General features: G+C 37.2%; 1 protein-coding gene across 1 annotated transcript in view; it reads left to right on the top strand.

Moving 5' to 3' along the window:
• LOC306862061 (guanine nucleotide exchange factor VAV2-like) overlaps nucleotides 1-26,447 on the top strand; it is a 185,682-nt gene that overhangs the window by 132,294 nt on the left and 26,941 nt on the right. Inside the window, exons 3-6 of the mRNA XM_079404661.1 lie at nucleotides 456-514; nucleotides 13,247-13,315; nucleotides 23,853-23,958; nucleotides 26,324-26,422. Of these exons, the coding sequence (XP_079260787.1) occupies nucleotides 456-514; nucleotides 13,247-13,315; nucleotides 23,853-23,958; nucleotides 26,324-26,422 (333 nt within the window). The remainder of the gene's footprint in view (nucleotides 1-455; nucleotides 515-13,246; nucleotides 13,316-23,852; nucleotides 23,959-26,323; nucleotides 26,423-26,447) is intronic.

Raw genomic sequence — 26,447 nt, 5'->3', positions numbered from 1 at the left:
TTTTTCTAAATAAATATAAATTGAACATTGAAAGTATATATACTTTCAATGTTCAATGTTATATATATAATTTTTTTTTTCCATTATGTAAAATTTTCATTTTATTTAAAAATATGGAGGCGCTATGACAAAATATGTTTGTTTTAATCAGGTTATTTGACTTAGCTTTTTCTGATAAAATAAATAATAATATAAAATAAGTTGAAAAAAAAAAGAAAATCAAGGATCTGCACTTTTTTAGATAATTCTAGAGAAAGTAGAGCTATTAAAAACAACTGGCAGGTACATAACACCTTAAGATTGTGACACCGTCTTTTGCACCTTTCAGGAAATGTTAAAATCCAATTGATATTGATTTATGTTGATCTCAACATGTTAAAATCTAGTACATTTTTCTGTAATTTGCTTTAAGTGACATTTCTTTGGCTAACCCAAACCTTCTTTTGTTCTCACAGGTGATCTCTGCGCTGTCCAGAATCTCCCACAACAGCATTGCACAGATCAAAGGCATCAGGTAACTGCCTTCCTCCACACATGCTGATTGTGTTTCCTTTCAGTCGTCATGTGTCTCGAGTCTTGAGGGATCTTTCACAGCACTCTCTCGGGCTGCACCTTTTATGTGGCTCCATTCAGAGGGCCTGGAAGGGAGAAGCAGTTGGCACAGACTGCCGCATATGTGTGAAAGCTGTGGGCCAAAACCCGTGAAGTGTGTGGTTGTCGCTCCCCTCAGGTGTTTTAGCGAGGAGGGAACCTGCCTCCCTGCTTTACAGGCGACTGGGATCACTTCCTGTCTCATTATTTGCGCAGTCCATTCGCCCCGCTCCGCAAATAAAGCCTTTTATCCAGCAGGGTAATGAGCTGATGGACCAAGCCATTAGGCGTTTTGCCAGAGCAGGGCGGAGGCGAGGCAGGTCTGCCATTAGTTGGTTCAGCGTAACCGACTGAGGGGTGCCTAAATCACTTCCTGTCCTCACGCCCGGTACACTGCCGCAGAGAGATGGCCAAAATACTCTGTTGATTTGTCAAAGTCAGGACTCAGTCATTCGAAGTGGAAGAATAAAATGATTCTCCATTGTAAATGTTGTCTGAAGTAATTAGAGGGAAGATCTGAAGATGGATCCTGGCGGCAGATGCATCTGCTGTGACTAATGCAAGTCAAATTTGCACCCTGAGCAAGTCTTCTGTACAAGTCATTTTAAGTGCACTGGTTTTTGGGAGTTCGCATAATTTCCTGGCTGTATACAGGAAGTAATGAAAGGCGGCTTTGTTTTCATCGACGCCGTGGCGTGTGTCTTAGCTTTGAGGGGGGATACAGCATGCCTCTTTAGTGGTTAGGCCGCCGTAACCCATATTTCTTTAAAAAGTCTTTTATTTCAGTCTATTGTTGGTGGTGTGTTTTACAGTTTTGTGGCGTAGAATGAAGGATGCATAAAAATGCTGTCTGTTTTATTTCCTCACAAAGCAAGAAATGTCTCAGTCTTGTTTGGGAACATTCCTCGCTTTTGGATTTGGTTTAAAGCTGCATGTGGATGTTTTTGTAGACGGGCTTAAAATTCAGCCACATTCCGGCACGCGAAATGCTGATCAATATTCACAAGATTGGGTTTCAGAGTTACTCTTACACAGTTTGGCTGCATTGTTTTATTAATGAAAGACCCTAGGGAGAGGCGCCTCTGTAGGATCTTTTTGCCTTTTGACCTCTCGACTAGATTGGTTAATGGTTATTCTCAATGCCTGTTAATTAATTAGCCATCAAAAGACACAGAGTGCTGTTTCACAGAAGGAAACTGTGACATTACACACACACACACACACGCACACAAAAATCTTACTATTGCTGTTTTTTTCTAGCCTGTGATCGGAACACAAATACATTACTCTGTATTGTTCAAATGTAGCATTTACTATTGCACATCTGCACTGTTTTAAGTCATGCACACCATTAGATGTAAACCGCTGCTTTTACATATGGAGGTCCTGCTTCTATAATAAGGTCTTTTACTGAGTAGCAGGAACAAGGAAGGGCAAAGTGTAAGTCATTCATCATGTTTTCGCTCTGTAGAGTAGCACCTGTTGACGTGATCTATGGTTTCTTCTTTCTCTGCATGGTGTATCGGAACCACTACTCTTTCAGATTCTGCTAAGATTGTATGGCATTTTACATGCTGAATGTAGTTGTTTTTCACTTCTTTGAGCTCAAATACCTTTTACTGTATTTTGGGGCAGAAAGTGGTTTCTACTTAAAACATCAATGTTTAGATTGTCACCTTTCATTCATACTGTAGTGCTTTGTTTAGCAGCAGGAACACAGTAGCTCTTATTCAAAACCTCTTTTGACTACCTAACTTTCTCTAACTGAAATGAAACTTCATAAGTGACTTATTTGGAACAGTTTGCATAGACCGGAACTCTGTGCATCATGCAAATAGCACACAAGAGACTTGATTCAGCTGACAAGAGAGATGCTTCAGTAAGCATATATAAATATATATAGCAGAATCACCTTACTAAGTTTTGGACCAGATTGTGAGATGTAGGCCTATGTATGTATTGTTTTGGATTCATGAGAGCTTGGCCTACAGTATGTGTGAAATGTGAAGCATATGTCTATAGTCAAATTAACAGGGCAAATGTCATAATGCTTTTTTCTGTGTCTTTGTTTGTCATTTCAGTTCTTTTTATTTTTAGCGGATTTAATTTGCATTAAAAAGTTTAAAACATATATTCAAGAAAAACCATACAAAAGTAAAGAAGTTAACAATAATAAAAAAATAAAAAAATTGTAAAAAAACGTAATTTTAAAATAAGTTTTAAATTAAAACAAATTTAAAATATTTCTAAATATATTTTATATACATACTTGTGTATATATACATCATCTTTCATGCAATGTGTGTGTGTGTATGCATCTATAATGTATATATATAATAGGGTGACATCCTGTGTGTGTATATATATATATATATAGCAGACTGACCTAAAATATACAGTGCCCTCCAAAAGTATTGGAACAGTAAAGACAAAATTGCTCTGTTGGCTGTGGAGTCAAGACATTTACAAATATGATTAAAAGATGAATATGAGACAAAACTATAGAATCTCACATTTTATTGTTAGCCGTTTCAACACATACATGTTTTACCAAATAAAAAGAACAGCACTTTTAGAATCCATCCCACTCATTGATGTGAGCATAAGTATTGAGACAGTTGAACATAAGGAGGATATAAAAGATTTAAAGCTATTATTTAGTTGCAGATCCCTTCTGCAAACAATCACAGCAGTGAGTCTGTGACCCATAGACATCACCAGACTCTTGGTCTCATCCTTTGAAATACTTTTCCCAGCCTTTAATGCATCCAATTCCAATTGTTGCTTGTTTTGGGGAGTTTCTACCTCTTCAGCTGGTGAAATTCATGTTCAATCGGATTTAAATCTCAAGATTGATTTAGGCAATCTAAGACTTTCCATTTCTTTGCCCTTATAAATTCCTTGACTGAACTGGCAGGGTGTTTTGGGTCATTGTCCTGATGCACTATGAAGCACTTCCCAATGAATCTGGTGGCATTTTCTTGAATATTGGTAGGCAAGATGGTTTTGTACCGTTCCAGATTCATTCTGCTACTGTCATCATACATTCAGTCAACAGTAAATTTGAGAGAGCCTGTTCCAGAGACAGCCATGCATGCCCATGCCATGACACCACCTCCATCATGCATTACAGATGAGACTGTATGCTTGGGATCATTTGCAGTTCCCCTTTTTTTTCTCCCCATTTTTGCTTTCCCATCACTTAGATAAAGGTTCATCTTTGTCTCATCGGTCCATAAACACAGTTCCAAAACTCTTCTGGCTCACTATTTTTATATTTCTATTTTTGGTGCTGGTCAGAGGTTTGCATCTTGCAGTGTATCATCTGTAATTCTGTGTCAAAGTCTCCTGAGGACAGTAGATTGTCAGAGCATCACCCCAGCTTTCTGGAAGTTGGTGATTTTACAGACACGTCTTTTAGTGTTCATTTTCACAGCTTTTATGATTTGTCTGTCATCAACTACTGTTGTTTTCTCAGCCGATCAGGTCGTTGTTGGTTGCTGGTTGTGCTGGGTATCGAGTTCGATACTTTTTAGGCACCGACCGAATTGCCTCGATACCACCGAGTATCGAAAAACGTCTTGTCGTTCTGTACCAAATTTCGATACCTAAGGGGTTAATCTCATCACCGTCAGTGAGCCAATAAGCCTGCAGCACTAGATGTGTTTGACTAGAAACGGCGACGTGCAGATTGATCAGTGTTTGACCTCCGCGAGAGTGTTTCGAAAGCGCAGGGAGCAGTCCGCTCTTTAAATCGCGCGGTTTGTTTGTTATACACAGACTGAAGCTCGCGTGACGTTCGCGGTCATTTCAGCGTCTGCCGCCTCACTAAATGAGGACATAAACACATGAACAACATCTCCAGACCTGCTCTGAAAGTCACTTCATGAGCATTTTACCGTTTGATTCGAGTAAAACTAACGTCATATCATATACACACAGAACTGTAAAGGTATTCCAGGCAACCCGTCAAAATAAAAGTTCGGTTTTAATATTAACGGTATTAATATTGTTCAGCATAGTACATACTGCTACTACTAGGCTACTATTAAAATTATTAAAACTTTTTTTTTTTTTTAGTAATGATCACACAACAGTTATTCCATGTTTTAATTTTAATAGTAACCCCCCTTTGTTTGCCAAAATAAATAAACTTTGATTTTCAATAATTTAAAGATAAATTAAATAAATGTTTTATGTCTTCATTTGAAAACCAGATACAGAACACAGAATTTCTGAGGAAAAATAAAACATTTCATAAGGCTATTTTAAGAATAAATTTAAATAAACTTAGTTATTTTTATGCATTCAAATAATTAGACATACTACACCAGAATTTAATAACAATAAAACATGTGGTGAAAGAAAATAAAACACCCACTTATGAAAGTGGATGAAGATTTAAAATTTCTTGAAGTCTTTAACAACCTAGAAATGATGATTCTGTCTGAGCTATGTGTTTTAAAATGAACACGCACTAATGTAAACGTAGCCTAACAGATGTGTAAACTGAAAACAATTTGAACTTTATTAAAATTATTTATTTATTGTGTTGGATATATTTTGTTCCTTTGTGCAGTGGCTCAGGAGATGAGGCTTTGAGTCTGTATAAATATCAACAAGCTAAAAAACATAGTTTTTTTAGATAATGTAATCTTATTAAAACTGATTTCATAAAACTGGTATCGAAAAAAAGTATCGTTCAGGAACCGGTATCGAACGATACCCAGCCCTAGTTGCTGGTGGTTTCCAAACTCTTGATTTCTCCATGCCCTTTGTTTTTGCTATAGCTCTAATTGACTTCCTCCTTTCTTTTAGCATCCAAATTGCTTGCTTTTCACTCAAAGTCAGCTCCCTCATCTTCATCCTGGTTTGTGTGTGTCATCATCGAATGCAAGATTCAGAATACAGAAGTAATGGACATAACTGATACGACACATTCCCTGCTTTTAATATCTGAAGAATTAATGCAACAGGACACAGCTGATCACTTAGAAAGGCCTGGGAGGCAACTGTTCCAATACTTATGCTCCCATCAGATAGAGGGATGAAACTCTAAAAGTGCTTCTTAGCTGGTAAAAGATCTATGTGTTGAATCACCCAATAATAAAACGTGACATTCTGTAGTTTTGTCTCATATTCATCTTTTAATCATATTTGTAAATGTCTTCACTCCACAGCCAACAGAGCAATTTTGACTTTACTGTTCCAATATTTTTGGAGGGCACTGTATATATATATTAGGGATGTGCCATATCATACCATCCACGATAATACCGTTTTACATGATAAAAAACGTGTCATATCGCAATATCAATGATATAGCGACTTGATGACGTATTTACTAGGGACGCACCGATTGTATTTTTTTTTTTTTAATTTTTTTATTTATATATTTTTTTATTTATTTAGTTGACAGGAAATTGTACATTAATAAAACATTCCTTTAAAATGTACCAGAATTAGCCAAAGGCTATTGTTCTAAAGAAAATGTAATAAAAAATCCATACTAGGAAACTTAGTAATTACACAATGCAAATCATACAGTACTTTATTGAAAACAATATAGGATCAATTAAAAATAATGCAAACCAAATACAAACAATAATAGTATAGCTAGCAGATATAAGATTCTAGTGTTGACAAATCTGAGTACTGATTAACCAATTCTTCAATTGAACCCTAAATAAAGCATATGTCTAGATCTCTTATAGTTGTCGGAACAGTATTCCATTCTCATGCAGCTTTGACAGAAAAAGCAGACTGACTAAATTTAATTCATCTAAGCGGTATGATACTGTCTCCTCTTAATGCACCTCTTGTAGAGCGATAATCAGTTGTTCTAATATGAACTAACTGACCAAGAGGGGGAGAAGATAAACTTTAAATAATTTTATACATCAAGCATACATTTGCATACTTAATCATGTTTTTCCAACTTAACAAATAGTACAAATAGTATTGTAGTAGTCCAGTATTGGACAATGATGATAATGTACAGATTTCTTATCGAAGACTTTAAGTGTACGTTTGTATAAGGACTAATGGTTTTAGAGTCACTGAACTTGCCTGAGACCAGGTGGTTAAATAGTAAGTCATGTGAGAAATAACCATAGAATACATATACTGTACATCTTAGCTGCCTCTAATGACATGTAATCTCTAATAAACTTAAAATTGTAGAGATTAAATTTAACCTGCTTGCAAACCTTTTTAACTTGAGCTTTAAATGTAAGTTTAGAATCAATCAGTATTCCCAGATATTTATATTGAGGCACTACCTGCAGCCTCACCCCTGACACGCAAACATCTGGCTCTTTAATAATACTGTTAGACTTAGAGAAAAACATACATACTGTTTTGGACACATTTAGTTGTAAGCAATTCTCTTTTAGCCCTGCCAACATAGAATTAGTAAGTTCATTTGCAACCTGTGTCAGACTATTACAATGTATGTAAATTACTGTATCGTCCGCATACATTTGTATATTAATACCAGGACATGCAAGATGAAAATCATTTATATACATAGCAAAAAGCATTGGACCCAAGATAGATCCTCGCGGAACACCAGTTGATGTATCTAAATCATTGGATAGGTGATTGTGTACTCTAAACACACTGAAATCTATCTGATAGATATGACTCTATCCAGTTAAGTGTATGTGATGAGAAAATAAAACAAGATAACTTAGACATAAGGATTCTATGATTAACGGTGTCAAAGGCTTTCTTTAAATCAACGAGCACTGCTCCAACTACACCACCTTTATCTAAGAATGTTTTAATATTATCTATAAAAAAAACAATTTGCTGTTTCTTTTTAGTGTTTTGCTCTAAAACCAAGCTGCATTGGATGCAATGAAAATGAACTACTACTCAAGTAACTGCTAATCTGTTCTGCAACTAGTTTCTCCATAACCTTAGAAACAGTGGGTAAAATACAAATTGGCCTATAATTATCAATAGAAAGGGGATCTCCACTTTTGAATATTGGAACAACAATCGCCAACTTCCAAACACTTGGGAATTTTCCCCGAGAAATTGAAAGATTAACAACTTTAGTAATAGGTTTAATTAGGGTTAAACTAGACTCTTTGAGCATAACAACATCCATGCCAATATCCTTTGCTCTAGATGATTTAAGAGATCTAATTGTTCTCATAACATCAGAATCACTAACAGGCCTTATTCTAAAAACAGGCTCCACTGTTGTAACTGGACAGACTTTAGTATACACAGGCGGAAAACGATTTATAGTTTCTACAGAATCAACAAAATGATGATTAAAAATCTCTACCACCTCATCTGGATTGTTTATTGATTTCCCTTTTACTTTAAGTTCTAGAATTTTCTTATCTTCATTTTGTTGTCCTGTTAATTTTTTTGAACTGATTCCAAATGATTCTATGATTGCCTCTTGCTTTTTCTATTATAGTGAGGAAAAAATTCTGCTTTAGCTTTTCGTAATTTCTTTACCACAGAGTTCTAAAATAGACATATGAATTTTTGCCTATATCTCCCAGCCCCTGTGTGTGCGCGTGCGTGCGTGCGTGCGTGCGTGCGTGCGTGTGCGTGTGCGTGTGCGTGCGCACAGGATGTCGCCCACTCCAATGCATAATGCCATACTGTACACTTTAAATATGCACTAGCTACATCGACTAATGCACATAACAGCCAGTAATGCCCAATTCACCTTGAACAATTTACACATTGGTTGATGATTGCATTGCATGAAAGATGGTGTTGTCATGTCTCATACAGAGACAAGCATAAGAGAGAAATCAATGTAAAGTGAATGTAATGGCAGAATGTAAAGTGGAGTGTTTTTTTTATGAAATTAAAATTTTGGATATTTTCTAAATACATATTTCTAGTCCTGTTTCACAACAGTTCAAAGTTTGTCTAATCTCTTATTTGATCCACCTCTATACATCAAAATACTAGACTAAAAATATAAACAAAGTGTTTTTGAACAAATTAGCTCAGTTGAATAAATGAAAGACAGTCACTTGTTTTTTTACGGAATCAGTCACCGTTTTTGAACAAATAGGTTATGATTCAGTGACTCGTTCATAAAGAAGTAATTTGTTGCCACCTAATGGAGTACAGTGTTCATTTTGGCAGGCATTTTTGATTTAGTCTTAGTCTTTATCTTGAGACGAAAATGCTTAATAGTCTTAGTCATTTGAGTCTTTCATAGTTTTAGTCGACGAAATGTCATTGCATTTTTGTCAACTTTTAGTCATTACTTTTAGTCAAACTGCAGTTACCAACATTTATTTTGGTAGCTATTTTATATGTAGTCTTCAAACAAAATTAGTCATTAATTCTTCTCTTTAGACCAAATCAATTAAGCTTATGAGAAATTTGAATCAAGGATTGAATTTAGAAAAATTTAAATACATTTTATTTTGTTGGTAGAGATGTAAATTAATTGTCTCATGAACAGTAATGTTACAATCTGTAAATGTGATGTATAGTTGTATTTCAGCACGAATGAGGAGCTTTAGCTGGTTTTGTAATCATACTGCAGTATGTTTTCTAATCTTGTGAAATCTAATAGAAAATGAATCCGTTTCGCATTTTTCCCCCTGTACATCTTTCGTACACTTCATAGAACAAACTGCTGAACGCTTCAGATGTTTCAATATTCTTCAAGCTCTTCTGAGCCGTCGCTCTTGGAATAGAGAGCAAATATCTGTTTCTGTGAGATAAAAACCCAGTTTTTAAAACCCAGATACTGTTTGCTTGGACATAAATTAAATTGGAAAGAGACTGATGTGTCTGCCAAATCCAATTAAAGCGAGTATTGGCCTGATGTGTTTCAGGCTGTAATCACTGAGGGATGGGAGCAGCTTTCATATTATTCTGATTTCTAATGATTAGGTTTGTCACAGCTCCTAAGTTTGTGTGTAGGTGAGTTTTCCTGTGTTTGTGTCTGTGCATTAGTGTGTGGGTTTGTTTGATTGCAAATGCACAGCGTGTCTGTGTTTATGCTGTTAAGGTTTATTGTTTTGGCTAAAACAAAGACTCTTAATTGATCCTATGTGAATGTTTGATGTCAAATTATTAAGCATTAATAATGAGAGCATTAATATTAAGAATCGTGACAGAAATATTACCGCGTGGGCCGCGTCTGCCAGGGGGGCGCACGGGTACTGCAGGGGGGTTGCATTTGTTCGTGTTGCATCGTGCCACATCCAGTGTAGACAGCATCACTAATTATAATGGGTTCTACTGTATTTTGTCGCGGCGCAACGCAATATTCGCGCCTGGTATGGACAGGGTTTTTAACGTCATTGGTGAGGATGAAAGTCCTGTGTGTGTGTCCTATGCCTTAGCGGACAGCATGAAACGCACAAAAAAATAACAGTGAGTGAATAACAGTCTCAATGTCTGAAGTGATGCAGGTGGGTATTTTTCACAGTAGTTTTTTTTTTTTTTTTTCTTACAAATTAAAAACATAAATTTTTCACAATATTTAGTGAAATTATTTGGTAGTCTGAGGTGGGATAGGAATTCAGGCGGGGGTTGGGGGGGCACCGGATTTTTTTTTTATAGGTTTAAAGGGAGGCGCCACCAAAAACGTATAATATAATGACTTAATATAATGATAGTATTACTACTATTAATAATACAATTAAATAAAATAATAATAATACATTTGTGTTTTTTTTAATAAAATATAAAATCTATTGATTAAAGATGCTTTTGATTATTCATATTTAATGAAACTATTAAAATTAATATCTAGTAAATTAATTGAAAACAGAATTTGGTAAAAAAAAATTCTTAAGGTTTTAACATGTAAAATTTTGTTAAACCTTTAATAAATTGCTGTTTAATATAGGAAATTTCAAGATTTTTATTCATAGACATGCTTTTTGATTAATAGAATGCAATTTATCCATTAAAACAGAGCCTAGAAAAAAACGGGAAAAACAGGATCTAGAAAAATTAAAACGGGGAAAAAAAATGTAATCTAGTAAACCTTATACGCAAAAAAATTGAATTTGGGGAAAAAAATCAAATGGATTTCATTGGGCCCTAGACATTTAACAGTTTAGATGAGCAAACAGTGGTATTTATTCAAACTGTAATTAATTATATCTCAAAATGCTCATAAATGCTGGAAAGTCCCACAGAGATACAGTAACTAGCAACCTGTTGGTTTACCATTGCTTTGACAGGAGAAACTGTTTAATTCATGTGATTAATTAGCGTGACATTTGTGAGCAGGTTTAACCTTCTTTTTATTATAAACGCATCTGTAGCAGATGACGAGGAAGTCATCTGAACCAAGATGTTTAATTAGCGATTCATTTGATGAAGCCTTGTAAGCAGGCTAATTATTTTGCTATCAGCAATTATTCCATCACGCGATACAACATCTTTGTGTTATGAGTTCAGCATGGTTATAGTCGCTCATCAAAATACATCTAAGTGGAACATTAATGCTTTCACCTCAAAGACGTAATGCATCCATTTGGCAGTTGTTTTCCTGCCGACAATGACTGTGATGCATTGAGCTTGTCATGGCGACGTTTTGAAATCTTTTTACCTTTGATTGCATGTCCTTAGGTGGTCCTCTAAGTGCATGGTTGAATGCAACCCACACAGTAAAGCATACCACTCTATTCATGTCTATTTTTATATTTCACATGTATGTGCATTTATTTGACATGTATACATCCATATGGTGTGTATTTGCATATAGGGCTGACTGGCAGCAGCTTTAACGTTAAATGTGCTGTTAGCTCTCTCTTCTCTGTCCATCAGAAGGTCTAGCATCCTTGAGTGCCATGTTCTTGGGAGGTGTGAGGTGAGGAGTTGGTCACATTGACCGGGTGTATGTGTTTATTAGTCTGCTATTGTGTGGGTGGGGATGTCTGATGTCAGCATTGGTTAAGTAAGGGGGCTCTTTGTGCGCCTGACCTCAAAAAGTTGGACAAAAAAGACAGTTTGCTTAGATCATGCGTTAAAGCCAGCTAGTAATATGACTCAAGGTCGGAGCCTTTCCTACCCTATAGCTCTATACTTCTCTCTCTCTCCTTTTCTCCTCCATCACTGCTGTTGACAGCTCCGTAGGGACAGGAATGCAGCGTAGTTATGATTGAAGAGATGGCCCTCTGTCAACATGAGGTTGAACTTGATTTTTAACATTTTCTGAAGAAAATGTCAACAGTCCATGTCTGTGCATAGCTCATTGGGAGCGCCATTGATCCTCCGGATGGGGGGGGGGGGGGGGTAACTTAAAAGTAAAATATAATAAATTAACAAATTTTATAAATGTTTATAAATAAACAGCACCACTCTCTTGTACTTTTTTTTTTTTGGCGGCTCGAAAACGCTGTATGAGCATACGCAAACTACAGCTTGCAGCTAGATAAAAGAAGCCAGTGTTGCGATGGATGACAGTTGTTATCAAGGTAAAGATAATTACAGTGACATACAGGAGTAACATTAAGTATGCGTGTGTATCACCGCCAACATTGTCTATCGCAGCAAGCCTAGCATAAAGGCCAACTAGTGAATACAGCATTATTGAGCATATACACTAGTCAACATTTGAAGTGGATCAAAACCTTTCATCAAAGTTGTCCTAAAACCTAAATACATTCTTGTCTTAGGACAACTTTGATTAACTTTTTTCATCCACTTCAAATGTTGACTACTGTATAAAATAATATCTATGCTTTTTGGTTTCTAGGGTATTTGGTAGGGTGGTTGCTAGACTATTCTGGATAGTTGCTTGGAGGATGCTTTGCTTTTCTGGTTTATTTGAATCTCTAATAATCAGCCATAGCCAGAAGTGAAGCCACATAAAAGCCTGTGTTGTGCCTTTTACGGCCTGGCAAATGTGGCATATTAAATGCATATATAGCTCATTTCATTTCACACAAGAGCAGCAACAACAGCTAAGTTAAAAATTGTCTCTTTCCAGTCATGATGTGAAGAGCTCCATAAAGCCATGATGTTTTGTGTTGGGTAGAAAGTCTGCATTATTCAAAGGTGTGAATCCCGTATATTAAGTTGTAGTGACTTTGAGGCGTACCCTATACACACTAAAGCAAAAGTGACAAGGCTTGCCTCAAAATCACTTTATTTTCCATGCCTCATGTTTTTTGCATGCTGCACAGCACCTTTTGCCCCACATGATGTGCGAGATTAAATGATTTGATGAGATCTCTAGAGGAAGAGCCATGCCATTAATCGAATAATTGATCGGTCCTCCATTTACAGCTTTCTAATTGGCCGGTGAATGTTCATGAGCCCTGGATTTAAAACCCCCAGCGGGTCAGCTCTCTGTGGAGTCTAAAGTCTGACCCACAGTTGTTAAGAAAAAGGCTGAAGTGTTTGTGTTTAGGTGTCTCTGTCAAACTGCAATAGCCTGTGTCATTCAGTTCTGCCACGGTCTTTTCACTTTGCCTGCTGTATTCTGTCAGAAATCAGATAAGTGCCTTTAAAACATCTGTCATATTGTTACAAACGTCAATCACTGAGGTGGAAGGGTCATGAATAAACCCACCTGTTGAATTATGGATGTTATAGCAGTCAATCGTGCTATATTCTTTCCTTCTCTGTGTGCAATGGCTAATGCTCTCTTTCTCATCTCTTCTCTCTCTCTCTCTCTCTCTCTCTCTCTCCCCAGGCCCTTTCCATCAGAGGACACAGCACTGAATGAAGATGATGTGTACCGGAGCTTGGAGGAGCTGGCAGAGTAAGTGTTTTAAATCATAGAAACAGAGTATAATGGCAAGGAATACATATTCTCTCATTTTATACTCTTTGTATTTTCAGTTCACTGGCTTTTTGTGGTTCCTTAAGGTGTGGTCACATTTCAGCTAAATTTTGTGGGCAAAAAAGATTCATTGTTTATTATCAATAGCACATAGAAGTAAGAAGTCACTTTCAAACCAAGAAGCTTTCTGTTGGTCAGCACAACAATTTTGTGACCAATGTGAATGAACAGTATGTGCGTGGGGAACTTTTTTACACCAAGAAAATGTGACCACACCTTTTTTTCAACTTTAGTGGCATTATTCCAAACAAAATGTGCTCTCCTAAGGTCACACATATGTGCCATTGTCACATAGTACTTGATATTATTCTTGTGATTTCTGGGATGTACATCATTTCCATTTGTATGTCAGTACTAATCCTTGGAATTAATACAATTTAAAAATGATACTTTATAGTGTGATTATAGTGTGCCATGAGTAATCAAAATGTCCTGGGATTTATATGCAATCCAAGCTCTTATGTGACTTGAGGAAGACTGATTTTGTGTTTTATAGGAAATAGGTTATTATGCCACATTCAAGACAAAGTTGAAAGTAGCAATACTCAAGGTGAAATTTCTAGAGTCATGCTACTTGGGATTCTCTGATCTCCTCCTGAAATACTCAGGCTCAGGCTGGATTTGAACCTAGGATCTGGACTAGAGATTTTACTAGAATGTATTATTCTGTAAACATAAGGGATGAAAAGAACTGCTTTATGCTACATATTTACACATGAGAGCAACAAAGAAACATGAAGTGATGCAAAAAGATGAGAAAGAGCTTAAAGGATACTGGTAATGTCTGCACCTTGTTGACCCTAGTTCAGGGCTCAATGCTGCAAGAGATTTTTGGTCTGGTTGCTCTGCATTCCCACAGAAAATCATACATTTATTAATTTGTTTTTGACTGTCAAACTAAGGTATAAAGTTTTTCTTAGATTTATTCTACAGTGTTGTTGCAAATTTTGTTGATTCATTACCGAGAAAGTTATGAAGCTGGGCGACATAGAGGTTTTATTTATAACTTAAAAGTGACTTGTTGAAAGAATCAAATCAGTATTATTTTGCATTGTTTTTGCATTTGCCATTGCAAGAGAATTTATGTTCTTTTTGTGAAGGATTGCTTATTGAAGAAAACAAAATCAAAATTAATGATATTAATTTTCCAGTAATATCTTTTAAAAGTATTTTATTAAGGTGATTATCAAAAATTCTCAAAATTTTAAATATAAACCATTTTTTCATTCATTTACCAGTAAAAAACTCTGGAAATCTGTAATCAAAAGTCTATCATATTATTATTATTATTATTATTATTTTATTTTTACCGGTTGGGCATAATCCCAGTTACTCAACAGTTTGACAGTGTATTGAACAGACTTGTCCTCCGTCTCATACTGCTTCATTTGTGTCAAATTAAATATGCAGTTGATTAGGATCTTTTTCTGTCATTTCAATGGATTTTTATTATTATTATTATTTTTATTTATTTATTTTTTTACAGTATTTTTACAGTAATATTTACTGTTGACATATCATAATTCATAAAACAACAATTTTCAATACATCACTTAAATGTTTAAGTTTGCAAGACATAAAAAAACAGTATCAACAAATGTTAGAATAGTTCTGTCAACTGACCCAAAACTTTCTTACATTAGTCCCGGGCCTTTGAACCACCTTTACTGTTGAGTCCTGGTATATGTAAGGCCATATGTGGACCTTTGACATTTCCGCTGTCGACTGCTTCTTTCACTGATCCGTATCGACTTTAGACGCTGCCTGATATAGCCTGAAGTGATTGCTGACCTCTTTCAATGTTCTTGATATCGCTCTGCCATCTGACCCCCTCTTTACATGCAGATTCATGTCGAAACACATTTCAGTGCCTAATCTAATGGAGGTTAAACTCGGCGCACAAACGCTCACTGCACCGCCGGTGATGGAATAGTGAATTAAGCGAATTAATGAAACTACCCATCCATGCGGACCCATGACCTTTTACAGCCGTAAATATGGTTCAATTCCACCACAATGCTGCCGTCTGATTAATGGAAAGGTCCCCGATATGATGCGCCGGGACACAGTTTAACAAGCACTTTCATCAGGCTGCTCGGAGCACTCTTAATTGGACTGTGATATCATTGTCTGCTTTAATGGAAATGTGCATGAAAGGGTGTGCTGCAGTGCTACTGAACCTCAGGAAGTCATGTGGCTTCAATAGGTTTATTCACATAAGCCCTGTGTCTGTTTCTATTAGATTGGAGATGTTTTTCAACATTGTGCTGTAAATGGGGCCAAATGCAGTTCGAATGAGAAGACTGCTGATTGTGCTCAATAATAGTGTTGTATCTTTCGGTTATTGAAGTAAAGAGCGTGGTTCACTTCAGGAGATAAAAGGTAGAAAGTGCTAATCAAGGCGCTTTTGTGAAAGGTTAATGGTGTTGAAGAAGCTCTTTGGTCGGGCTTACTCTTGAATGTGAGAAATGACTGAGACACTCCTCTTCAAAAGAACATTAAAAGACAGACAGCGTTCACTCATGCTGCTTATGGCCAGCAGATTTAAACTTTGAGATGTATGAGACTGTGAGGGATGAAAGTACTGTCAGTTTAGTATGTCAGACTTTCTGAAGGTCCTCGGTCACATCAAATTTTTCCAAACTGAAAGTTTTTTTTTATACTTTATTTCTTCTCATTTAATGTGAGCATGGGGATTGACAGACTCAGTATGATCATCTGAAAGACTACATAGAACAGTTTAGTGAACTAAAGATATTTAGGCCCAATCCCAATTCTAATTAATACCCCTTCCCCTACCCCTCCACCTACCCCGTCCCCTTGTCCTTTGAAACAGAGTGTCAAGGGGTAGAGGTGAAAATATTCCCCTAAGAGCTGGGACACCACTACTATACCATCACACGTCATCATACGTTGTCTAGCTCCTACAGTAAACACACCTATACTGGTGTGCATTAGAGCCTTACCGCTCTGTTAATGCGCTGCTTACTGACACAACCTACTTACTGTAGCCGGTTTATGCTGATAATTCTCATACCCGTTTGAAGTGTGGTCCTGAAAAATCTTTGTTTGAAGGGCTATCTGGCCCTTCCCCGTACCCCTACCCCTCCAACCAAAAGAGAATCGAGACACCCCTACCCCTTCACATGAATGCGCAAAACAGAGGGGTAGGGGGAAGGGGAAGGGCTAAGGGGTAGAAATGGGATTGGGCTTAATAACTTTTTTTTTTATATATATATAAATGCTAATAAAAAAAAAATCTTTGTTTTCTGTAGCTTGTAAATTTCACATCATTGGCCAGTGTGTTTGTAGCAGTGGTTCAGAAGGGGAGCTCCATCACAAACTATTGTGTTTATTTTCAACACATCTCTGTATTTTGACATGTTAACGGGTGCTGAACCAGGGACTGTGGTCTTGAGTGCGGTGTATTCAGGTATGCCCTGATCCGAACTGACTGCTGTTGGTAATTCAGTGGTATAAATGTGGCAGGGTTGTTAATTCTGATTTATTATCTGTGAGTAATCTGCGAGTTCACATCCAATCCAGCCCTATTAGATTTCCCAGCATCATCATCTCTTTCTACTATATTTAATGTGTTCATCCAAAAACTGACAAAGCATGAAGTTGTTCAATTTTAGCAAGCAGACTGTGTCCCTTTCTCCATCATATAGCGATCATATGTCTGGATGTTCATCATGTCAGCAATCATTTACTTCATCCTAAATGGTTGCTGCTATGTTACATTATCACCTGAGGCTAGGGGTGGGCGATATGGGAAAAATATCATATCACGATTTTTTATAGAAATATCACGATTCATGATTTTTATCACGATTCTTTGTTAGTTTTACTATTTTGGTTTTACAAGTTGTCTGAGCATTACAGCCAAACTAGAAAGACAAAGATGCATGGCAGATATTTAGGCCAAAGTGGGCGAAGATAAAAAATCTGTCATTATTTTATTTTTCTTATTAAAAAATAAGAACAAAGATACACATTACAAATACACATAATATACAAATAAAACAAACAGTGCTTTATTTCCAGGTACAATAGGTGTATTTAGCAGAGCATTCAATGAAATTGAATGAACAAATATAAAAATAAAACACTAGATAGACTGATTCCTAAAGCAACTGTATTAAAGTGTTTCAGTCAAGAATAGTGAGTGATTTTTCTCTTTGTGTTTTGTTAACGTTAAATGAATAGTTCCCCCACAAATTAATATTCTGTCATCTGTCTGTCAATTCTGTCATAATGTTGTATTTTTATATCATCATTTACTCAAAAGTTGTTTTAAACCGGAATGAGTTTCTTTCTTGTGCTGAACATTTATAAATGCTATTTTGAAGAAGGTGGAAAACCAAACAGTTGCTGGTCCTCAGTGACTTCCATAGGATTTTTCTTTCCTACTATCAAAGTCAATGTGGACCAGCAACTGTTTGGTTTTCCACTGAGTAAATAATGACAGAAATTAAATTTTAGGGTGAACTATCCCTTTAATGACAGTCGACAGCACGTTTAGTGTCCTGTCCCTTTAAGAGCTGCACGCATCTAATATACAGGCACGCATCCGTTTCTCTCGTAACTATTTACTTTCATTTTAGAGATAACCAACTGAGTCGTATGTAAACCTTGTGTGTTTTGACAGTATTAGCGCAAAAGATAAGTTAGTTGAGTAATCAGGCGGTGTTAGACAGGCTTTTTAGTGCGCGTGCTTCAGGTGTATGCGCTCAGAACAAGCGCACGTCAGACCAGCGCGCGAATTAAACATTTAACCAGCAAGGCTTGTGTGCAAATAATGTACTTTTGCGATCGCGAATAAGTGCAGTGTCCTGTCTGAGTAACTCTACTGCTGTATGTCGTGTTGTACAGTATATAGAGACGGCGGCGCCAGAACTGTAATTGACAATGTGCGCGGTAGCGCGATACTACGATATTTCTTAAAAAGCAGATCGTGGAGACATTTTTATCGTCCACGATCAAAAATCGTCATATCGCACACCCCTACCTGAGGCATTGTGGGTAGTGGAGCCTCAGGCTAAAACACTCTGAGCTTCCGGGAGGGACAAACGACTGCCATTGGCACCTGTCTCTCCTGGCACCTCAGACTGAACTCAACGACCTATTCAGTCAAGATGATGGACGTTTTTGGAAATTTGACAAACATTCAGTGGGATCCTCAAATAATGTACAGAACATCTCAACGAAGTAGTTTTGCTGCTTATTCATCCCTCACTAGCCGTTACTAGATACCCAAAATCAAAGGTTTAAGAAATAATATGCTTATTTTCCCCCCAAAATGTAAATGCATTTAGTTTCTTTTTAATTTTTATTTGATTCAGTCCCAATGGAGACTAAGGGGATATTTTTTGCCCAGAACTGCAGTTTGTTGTCTTCAGAGAGAGGCTTTGAGACTCGAGGTCACATCTTCTGACAGATATACAAAACGCTGCCTGTCTGATAACATATGTACAGATCTTTACACCATGTTTGCCTCTTCTAGTACACAGGGTCAGTGTGCCAGGCATGCAGAAACAGCATGTGGTCCTCTTTTCTTGCCATGCCCTGAATACATATGTAGCCTGTTCTGCCAGTGTTGTGAACTGTTCCCCTTATCTTCTATCTCATTACTTCATCCTGGGTTACTGGGATAAGTTCTAGTATGACAGTGTGCGGTGGAGTTAACTTTTATTGACATACTGCTATGAGTTTGGGATGGATCCTTTGCTCTGCTCTAAACATGGTTTTCCCTTTCTGTGTTTGTGGTTGGCTAAGTGAAGGAAACAGTCAAGAATGCTGTTATACAAGTGAAATCAGCACTTGTGAGTGGTCTCGGAGCAACCTCTGTGGTCCTGATGGTTTAGACAGCATGAAACCACAAAATATTTCGTAATTTCAATGAATTCTTGGTTGTGACCCAAATGGAGTCGTACTCCGGTATGAGAGAATTTTCCACACTTTCAATATACAGATTATGACTATTTACACTATATTGATTCATAAACCAGTCAGGATTTTTCCATTGGCACTCATAGATGTATATGTGCTTTATTATGCCCACCCACCAGAACCACAAGTTGGATCAGCCTTAATAACATTAATTTTACAGCGGAGCTGGTCTTTGGTTTGCTGTATTCTTATATAAAGAAGCATTTTGTGATCTTTCCATGTGCTCACACTGATTATGGCCAAAAGTTTGTAATTTTATGTAATGACACTTAATGGGGTCATGTCATTGCATGCAAAAGTGGACAACTTATTTTTGACAAACATATTTAAACCATAATGAGGAAAATAACCACCTTTTTGACAGTCTGTCTTCTTTCATCCAACACGATACACACAGAACTTCACAATCCACTGTACAGATCACTGCATCTCACATAATGCACCTAATGCTTGTCCTCAGGGATTTGAGGTCACACGATAGAGCCTTCAGAATTCTTTTTGCCTCAGTTCCTTTGCAGTTTGGGACTAGTGTGATTCAGAGGGACAATGTATTTTTTTTCTTTAGTCCACTGTGACAGACAACAGCTCTGCGAGTGGGGAAAATCAACTCAGCTAATGAGGGAGGACAGCGAGCCATCCGTCCTTCAGGGTGAACTGTACAACCTCAATTAATACTTCAAACAATCCCTTCTCCTTGTGGACACAGTGCTGAATGTTAGATTGAGGCCAGCACCTTTCTTTTTATTAGCTTATCCGCTTCTACCTACTGTTCAAACATGCATGTCATGTATTGTCATTTTGAAAAAGGAACCCCATTTAAATCATGTTCAAAAAGGTAATTATTTTGAATTCTCCAATGTCACAGTTCTTTCAAAGGATTTTCAAAGTGAAGGTAGTCCTATCCATGTACTGGTCCCGCTGTAAACATGTAAAATGCTGTTTTAATGAAAGACGGTTCAATAAAATTTGAGCTTTTCACCCTTTTTTGTACTGATTGACAGAAGAGTTTTCCCCAGAAGCTTACAGGAGTTACAGTAGTTATATTAATAAATTAGTTTGCTTTTGTTACAAATGTTTTATATGCGTGTATGTGTGGCAAATTATTGTTCAAATGTATTTAATTTATATATAATAGCACATCAATTAATTTTACTCTTATTCTTAAGCAATTTAAGATGTAAAGAAACATAAACACAGACAGAAGTCTTTGTACAGTATAAACAAACTCTCTAATAAGACCTTCTAGCAATTCATCAAATTACCCACAATGCCCCAGGAGATCTAATATCAAAGAATTCCTGAATCCACACATTGTTCACAGAAGGTAACAGTGGATTTGCTCTTATTCAGCAGCCACAGGCACAAACCAAAGAATTTCAATCATTCAAATAAATAAAACTCTCAAAAATTATGCTCTAGAGTATTATTTGTTCTGAAAGCCATGTGAGAGACTGAAGGTGATGAAGTTCCATATAAAATTGTGCAGCTGTTTCCTCTAATTTATATTTCAGGCAGCTGTTCTAGATGGGCAGGTATAGAAGGTCACACAGATGGATTAACACTCAGCAGCTCTTGCCAGGACGACAATCCTCCAACTATTCACGATTCACTCTGGCTGGCTTCCATCCATCTATGTCAGTCTCATTTCAGATACCAATGATTCAGTAAAACATTTTTGGATATAACTGGATATAACATGGTGATGGCTTAGATATTTGTGTAGTCTACCAACTACAAAAAAAAAAATTTTTTGACCAGCCTGGTCTGCTAGTTATGGCTGATTTAAGGAGGGTTTTTTTTGCTAGTTTTAGCTGGTTAAAAAAATTCCACCAGCATGACCAGCTGAAAAGTTCCCTAAATCCCACTAAAATCAGCCAATAGATCAGCAAACCAGGTTTGGCTTGGGGCTTTTTTTCCAGCAGGGAAATGTTGTGCTCTGTGAAACAAATTTACCACATTAACTTTCAGTTTGTCGCAAATAAATTGTTTTGGCAAGGGATTGCTGCAGCAAATCAAATCACATAAACTCCCTGCAGCCAGCAGGATGTGGACCAGTAATTTCTTATCTTTGTTGTTCCCCTAGCAAAATATTTCCTCAGTATTAATATATATCTGCATTGAAATAAACATTTATTCTGCTGAAGAACGTGAAGTGCTACGTAATAGCAAAGTCATGGTATATTATAGCATGGAAGTAATGATCTTACTGGCTAATTAAAAAGCTTTACATGGAACATGGCTTTGCAGAACATCCTAGCACACTCACACAAGTTGTTAAATGCTAATTAACGAATCTCTACGGCACACTTCTTTGTTATCTGTTAGATATATATGCAAATATAAAGCAAATGTTTAGTTTATCATCATTTGTTTTGGAAGGGAGGGCTGATAGAAGGATGTAAGGATACATTTGTATGTCTGTTCTTCATGAGCCGATGAGGCAGTGAGCTAATCTCCTGTGCAGGCATTGGATTCAAGCCTAATTTGCTTTTCACACTTGTTTTAGCCTGCGATTGGACACATCAGCAGACGTGAGGAAGGAACTTGTTGCTGTCTGGTTGCAAAGCCGTCTGTGTTTGTTTGAGAGAGTGAGGTCTTCTCTTAGACTCTTATGACTGATTTGATTGTTGCTGTGAGACACAGCTGGGATCAGGACACCTTCTGTGATGGCAGCCCACTTTAATCCGGCCGTTACTTTTCTCCCCTGAGAGAACAGCAACAGAGTGTGCAGTGATGAATGGCATCGCTGCGGTCTCAGGGCTCTTTTGATGTCTGATAAACTTATACACAAGCTAATCAGGGCCGCAAACTGTATGTGATGTTGCTGACTTTGTCCCAAGTATTTCATGATTTTGTCTCAGTTGACACTTTGCAAACTGCCCTAACCGGGAGCAATGTCTCTTTTACGTTAATCTGATTTTGTCTTTGGCCATTTTGGCAGTTGCTTCCCATTTTTGACACAACGCTGGATATTTTATTGCATTATTTTGTCTCAGTATTTTGCATTAAATGATGAGAAAAAACTCTGCACATTGGGAATAAGACTGTTTCATTTGATCAAAGTGTACAGTAAAGTACAATAAAAACTGTAATTGTGAAATATTATTAAAATTTAAAATAATGGTGTACATTTTAAATAATGGTATTTTATTCCCATAAAGGCAATGCTGTAACATTATTAAAGGGGTGGTTGATTGTGATTTCACTCTTTTAACGTTAGTGTGTAATGTTGCTGTTTGAGCATAAACGATATCTGCAAAGTTACGACGCTGAAAGTTCAATGCAAACAGAGATGTCGTCTTTTAAAATTATGTCAGTTTAATGCCTACAAAAACGGCTCGTAGGGACTACAATGAGTTACTTCCCGGGTTTGTGACTTCACAAACCCTGATAAACCCTGCCCCCGTTAACACGCAATGAAAGGGGCAAGGCCATGTTGCGCTTCTTTAGAGAAGAGGAAGAGAAAACAAGGGGTGCACAGAAAAAATCTATTCATATGTGAATCTCAATTCTGTCTTCTAACGATTGTACTGGATTCACAAGTTGCAAAATCAGTGTTCTAAAGCAGCGGTTCTTAATCCTGTTGCTTGTGTCCCCCTGCCCTGCACACGCTCTGCTCTGCATCTCTCTCTCTCTCTCTCTCTCTCGCTGTCTCATATTCAGATCATCAGCTCATCAGCTCAGCTCCAACAATGAACTGTTCCAATTATACACTTTGTTTATAGACAGACAGATATTTTTCATATAGCTATGAGAAGTGTTAAGCATGTGGTTGCCGTGCTGTATTAAAGCTTTAATCTGGATAAAACCGTATATCAAAAGCTAACATAAACAGTAGCATTTACAAATAACAGCGTATCTAAAAGTATGAGACAGCAACAAACAAAAGCATACCATTGAGAGCCGTGTTTGCACAGGTTCTACGCCATCCTCTTCACTAATATCCTCTGCGTCTCAATCGGGCTCAAATTGATAAGCGATAACGACGATGTCATTGTTTACAATACAACTGGAGCACATGTCGCTGAGCTGAGGGGTGTGACGTTTAGATGCACACTGGCGGTTTAGCGAATCACAACACACTGAGCCAGCTAACCAATCTGAGCCCATTTGGTATCTTTGAGGGAAGGGCTTCATAAAAATAGAAAATCATCAGCGCGTTTATAGGAGAAGGGACAGAGCGGTGTAGAATAAAGGTAAAAAATAATGTTTTTTTTTGTTTTGTTTTTTTTAAACGAAGCATCAACACATGTTAGACTGCACCCCATAAACACAATCAAGCCTAGAAAAAAAAAACAATCAACCACCCCTTTAATGCATGAAACATTATAAATATCTTTATGGTAAGTTTTCAATTGAGTTTGTTTCTGTGTGTCCTTGATTAATAATTTCTTGAAAAATAGTAATAATAATAATAATAATAATAAAAAAACATACTGAGCCCAAACTTTTGAATGGTAGTGTACTTCCAGTCACAGAAAATTGTTTCCTTTTTCTTGCACAGTGAGCACGATGTGGGAGAGGATGACATATATGACTGCGTCCCCTGCGAGGATGATGGGGACGACATCTACGAGGACATCATCAAGGTGGAGGTTAGACAGCCCATGGTGAGTGAGACACCATACGGACGGCGCTCATTGGTGCGTGTGTGAGAGAGGTTATAGATGGATTGTTTTCCTGTCATTTTCCCTCGGCTGTGCGCGAGTTCACTTGCTCTGCTTACATTTGCTGCTTTGCCTCCTTAATGCTGCAGATCAGATACATGCAGGTAAGTGTCACGCTGAACCGCACATGATTCTCTCATGCTCCTTCAGTGGTCCTCTTTCCTTTCCTTTAAATGTGTGTCGGCACAAGCCCTTGAACCCTTTATGCATATATGAAGAACGTACTGAGCAGGTCTAGAGTCTCACTCTAATTGACAGTTCATTGAATTTCCACAACTTTATTTATTAAAGGAATAGGTGGCCCAAAAATAGATAAACATATTAAATATTTTGCCAATGAATATTTTACCCTCTTGATGTTTTAATAATTGTTTACGCTGCTATTTTCCATGCAGTGAAAGCACATGATGACAGGGACCTAAAAGACCTTGATTACACGTAAAATCTTATTTGTGCACGTTCATTTTTAAACTTGCCACTTGAAGCATGTGTACCAATGTTTGGACTCCCATATACCAATGATTCAATTCAACATTATGAAAATAAACTTGCATATGCATTAATATAAATATATGTGCAAATGAACTTCATTTGAACTGTTTTTAATAATTACATAACTGAAATTAATTTGTATTAATGATTTACTGAAACTAATAATAATTTATGCCCACTACAGACAATGTACAGAAATACAGAAGCCGATTTGTTTGGACTACTTCTATGGTACTTTTATAGTTTTTTTTGGTCCTTTTTGGAGCTTTACAGCATGTGGTCTCCGCTTTCTAAAACAAGTTTGCAAACCCACTAGCATTACACCAAAAACAAATGATTATGCTTACTGTTTTATTTGGGTCTATTGGAGCTCTTTATACGTTCATTTTATGTAAAGGAGCAGCGTGAACATTCTGCAAAACATCTGCTTTTGTGTTCAACGGATGAAAGAAAGGCATTGGTTTGGAACAACATGAGGGTGAGAAAACAATGTCAAACTTTATATTTGATGAACAATTATTTTAATATATGGGGTATTTTATACTTTTTAATATTTGGGATGTGCTGCATTTATTATCCTTTAAGTTACATCATATTTGTTTCCATCATATTTAAATCCACTGTGCAAAATAAATCAAAATGCAATAAGTTATTTTATGGCAAGAGTGTCTTCCTTTTGCTAGAAATGAGAAAGGAGGGGAGGCTGACTCAGTGCTAATGTCCGTCTGAGTTTAAAGTGTGTGCTGTCAATCCGAGTGAGCTAATGTTAAGTTATTTTAAACCCACAAGGGAGGAAATCCCTCTTGCAGACAGAGAAAACTGTTGGATCCAGCCTTCATAGAGATACACAAACGCACAGTCTGTATCATCAGACAGATGTTACAACAAGGGCACATTAGATTCTCAGTGGGACAAATACAGCCACTCAAATGAGGGAGAGAAAGAAACATAGACAGAGGTGTTTCTAAACTGTTGTTGTTTTGCACATTATATCTTCTTGATCTTCTATGTCAGACAATTTCCAGATTTACCACAATAACCACTGGAGTTTCACATATGCCCCATTATTCAGTGAAAGTCAAAAATGTGCTTTGCCAATCCCAATCCTGGCTGCTTTCAGTGTTGCTAGGCGGATCTTTGGAAGGATTTTTTCTCCCTGTTCTTTTGTCCGTCTTGCTCTCTAACGAAACAATTATTTGTGATCTTGAATTTCTCTGGATGTGGGCAGGTTTGCTTTGGCCTTGTGCACCGCCAGGCCCAGATGTTTAAATGTGTGTTGTGATGTTCATTCCAGCTCTGGCCTTCAGCTGGCGTGCACCTTCCCCCGGCTCCAGTGTTATCACCACTTTTTTAAACAAGCTTGCAAACCCGCTCGCATTACACCAAGAGCCAGTGATTACTCTTAATCAAATGCATCATGTTCTATTAGATCATTTTCTGTTGTTATTGTTTTGTGAATTGACCTCATTTAGTTACTCAACCCTCATCAAAACCACATTTATGGCTTTCCTACAGTTGTTCTTTCTGCTTCAGACTTAGACATGTATGTTGTTTTGAATGAATGAAAGACTGAATTCTTGCTTGAACCTCAGCATTTAATCTACAGTCCTTGTCAACGTTGCCCTTGAGGTTTTGTTGTGAAATACTCTGTCCACTTCTGTCTTTTATTGTAGTGTGCTTTGGCCATCCTGATTGTGACCTGAATTCCCTTAAATTACAGTTCGGTACCTTGTGCAGGTGTTTAAAGGTGCTGAGCTGGCATTCTGCGGGACGATACCAACATGGTTTGTGTGTCTTTTTCTTCTTCCCATAACAGAAAATGGGCATGACGGAAGATGATAAGAGAAACTGCTGCTTGGTGGAGATTCAGGAGACAGAGGCAAAGTACTACAAGACACTGGAGGACATTGAGAAGGTGAGTAGAGAGCATAGAAAGATTT

Source organism: Barbus barbus (genome assembly GCF_936440315.1).
Source record: "Barbus barbus genome assembly, chromosome: 43".
NCBI classification, from domain to species: domain Eukaryota; kingdom Metazoa; phylum Chordata; class Actinopteri; order Cypriniformes; family Cyprinidae; genus Barbus; species Barbus barbus.
This window is presented reverse-complemented; position numbering and strand designations above follow the sequence as displayed.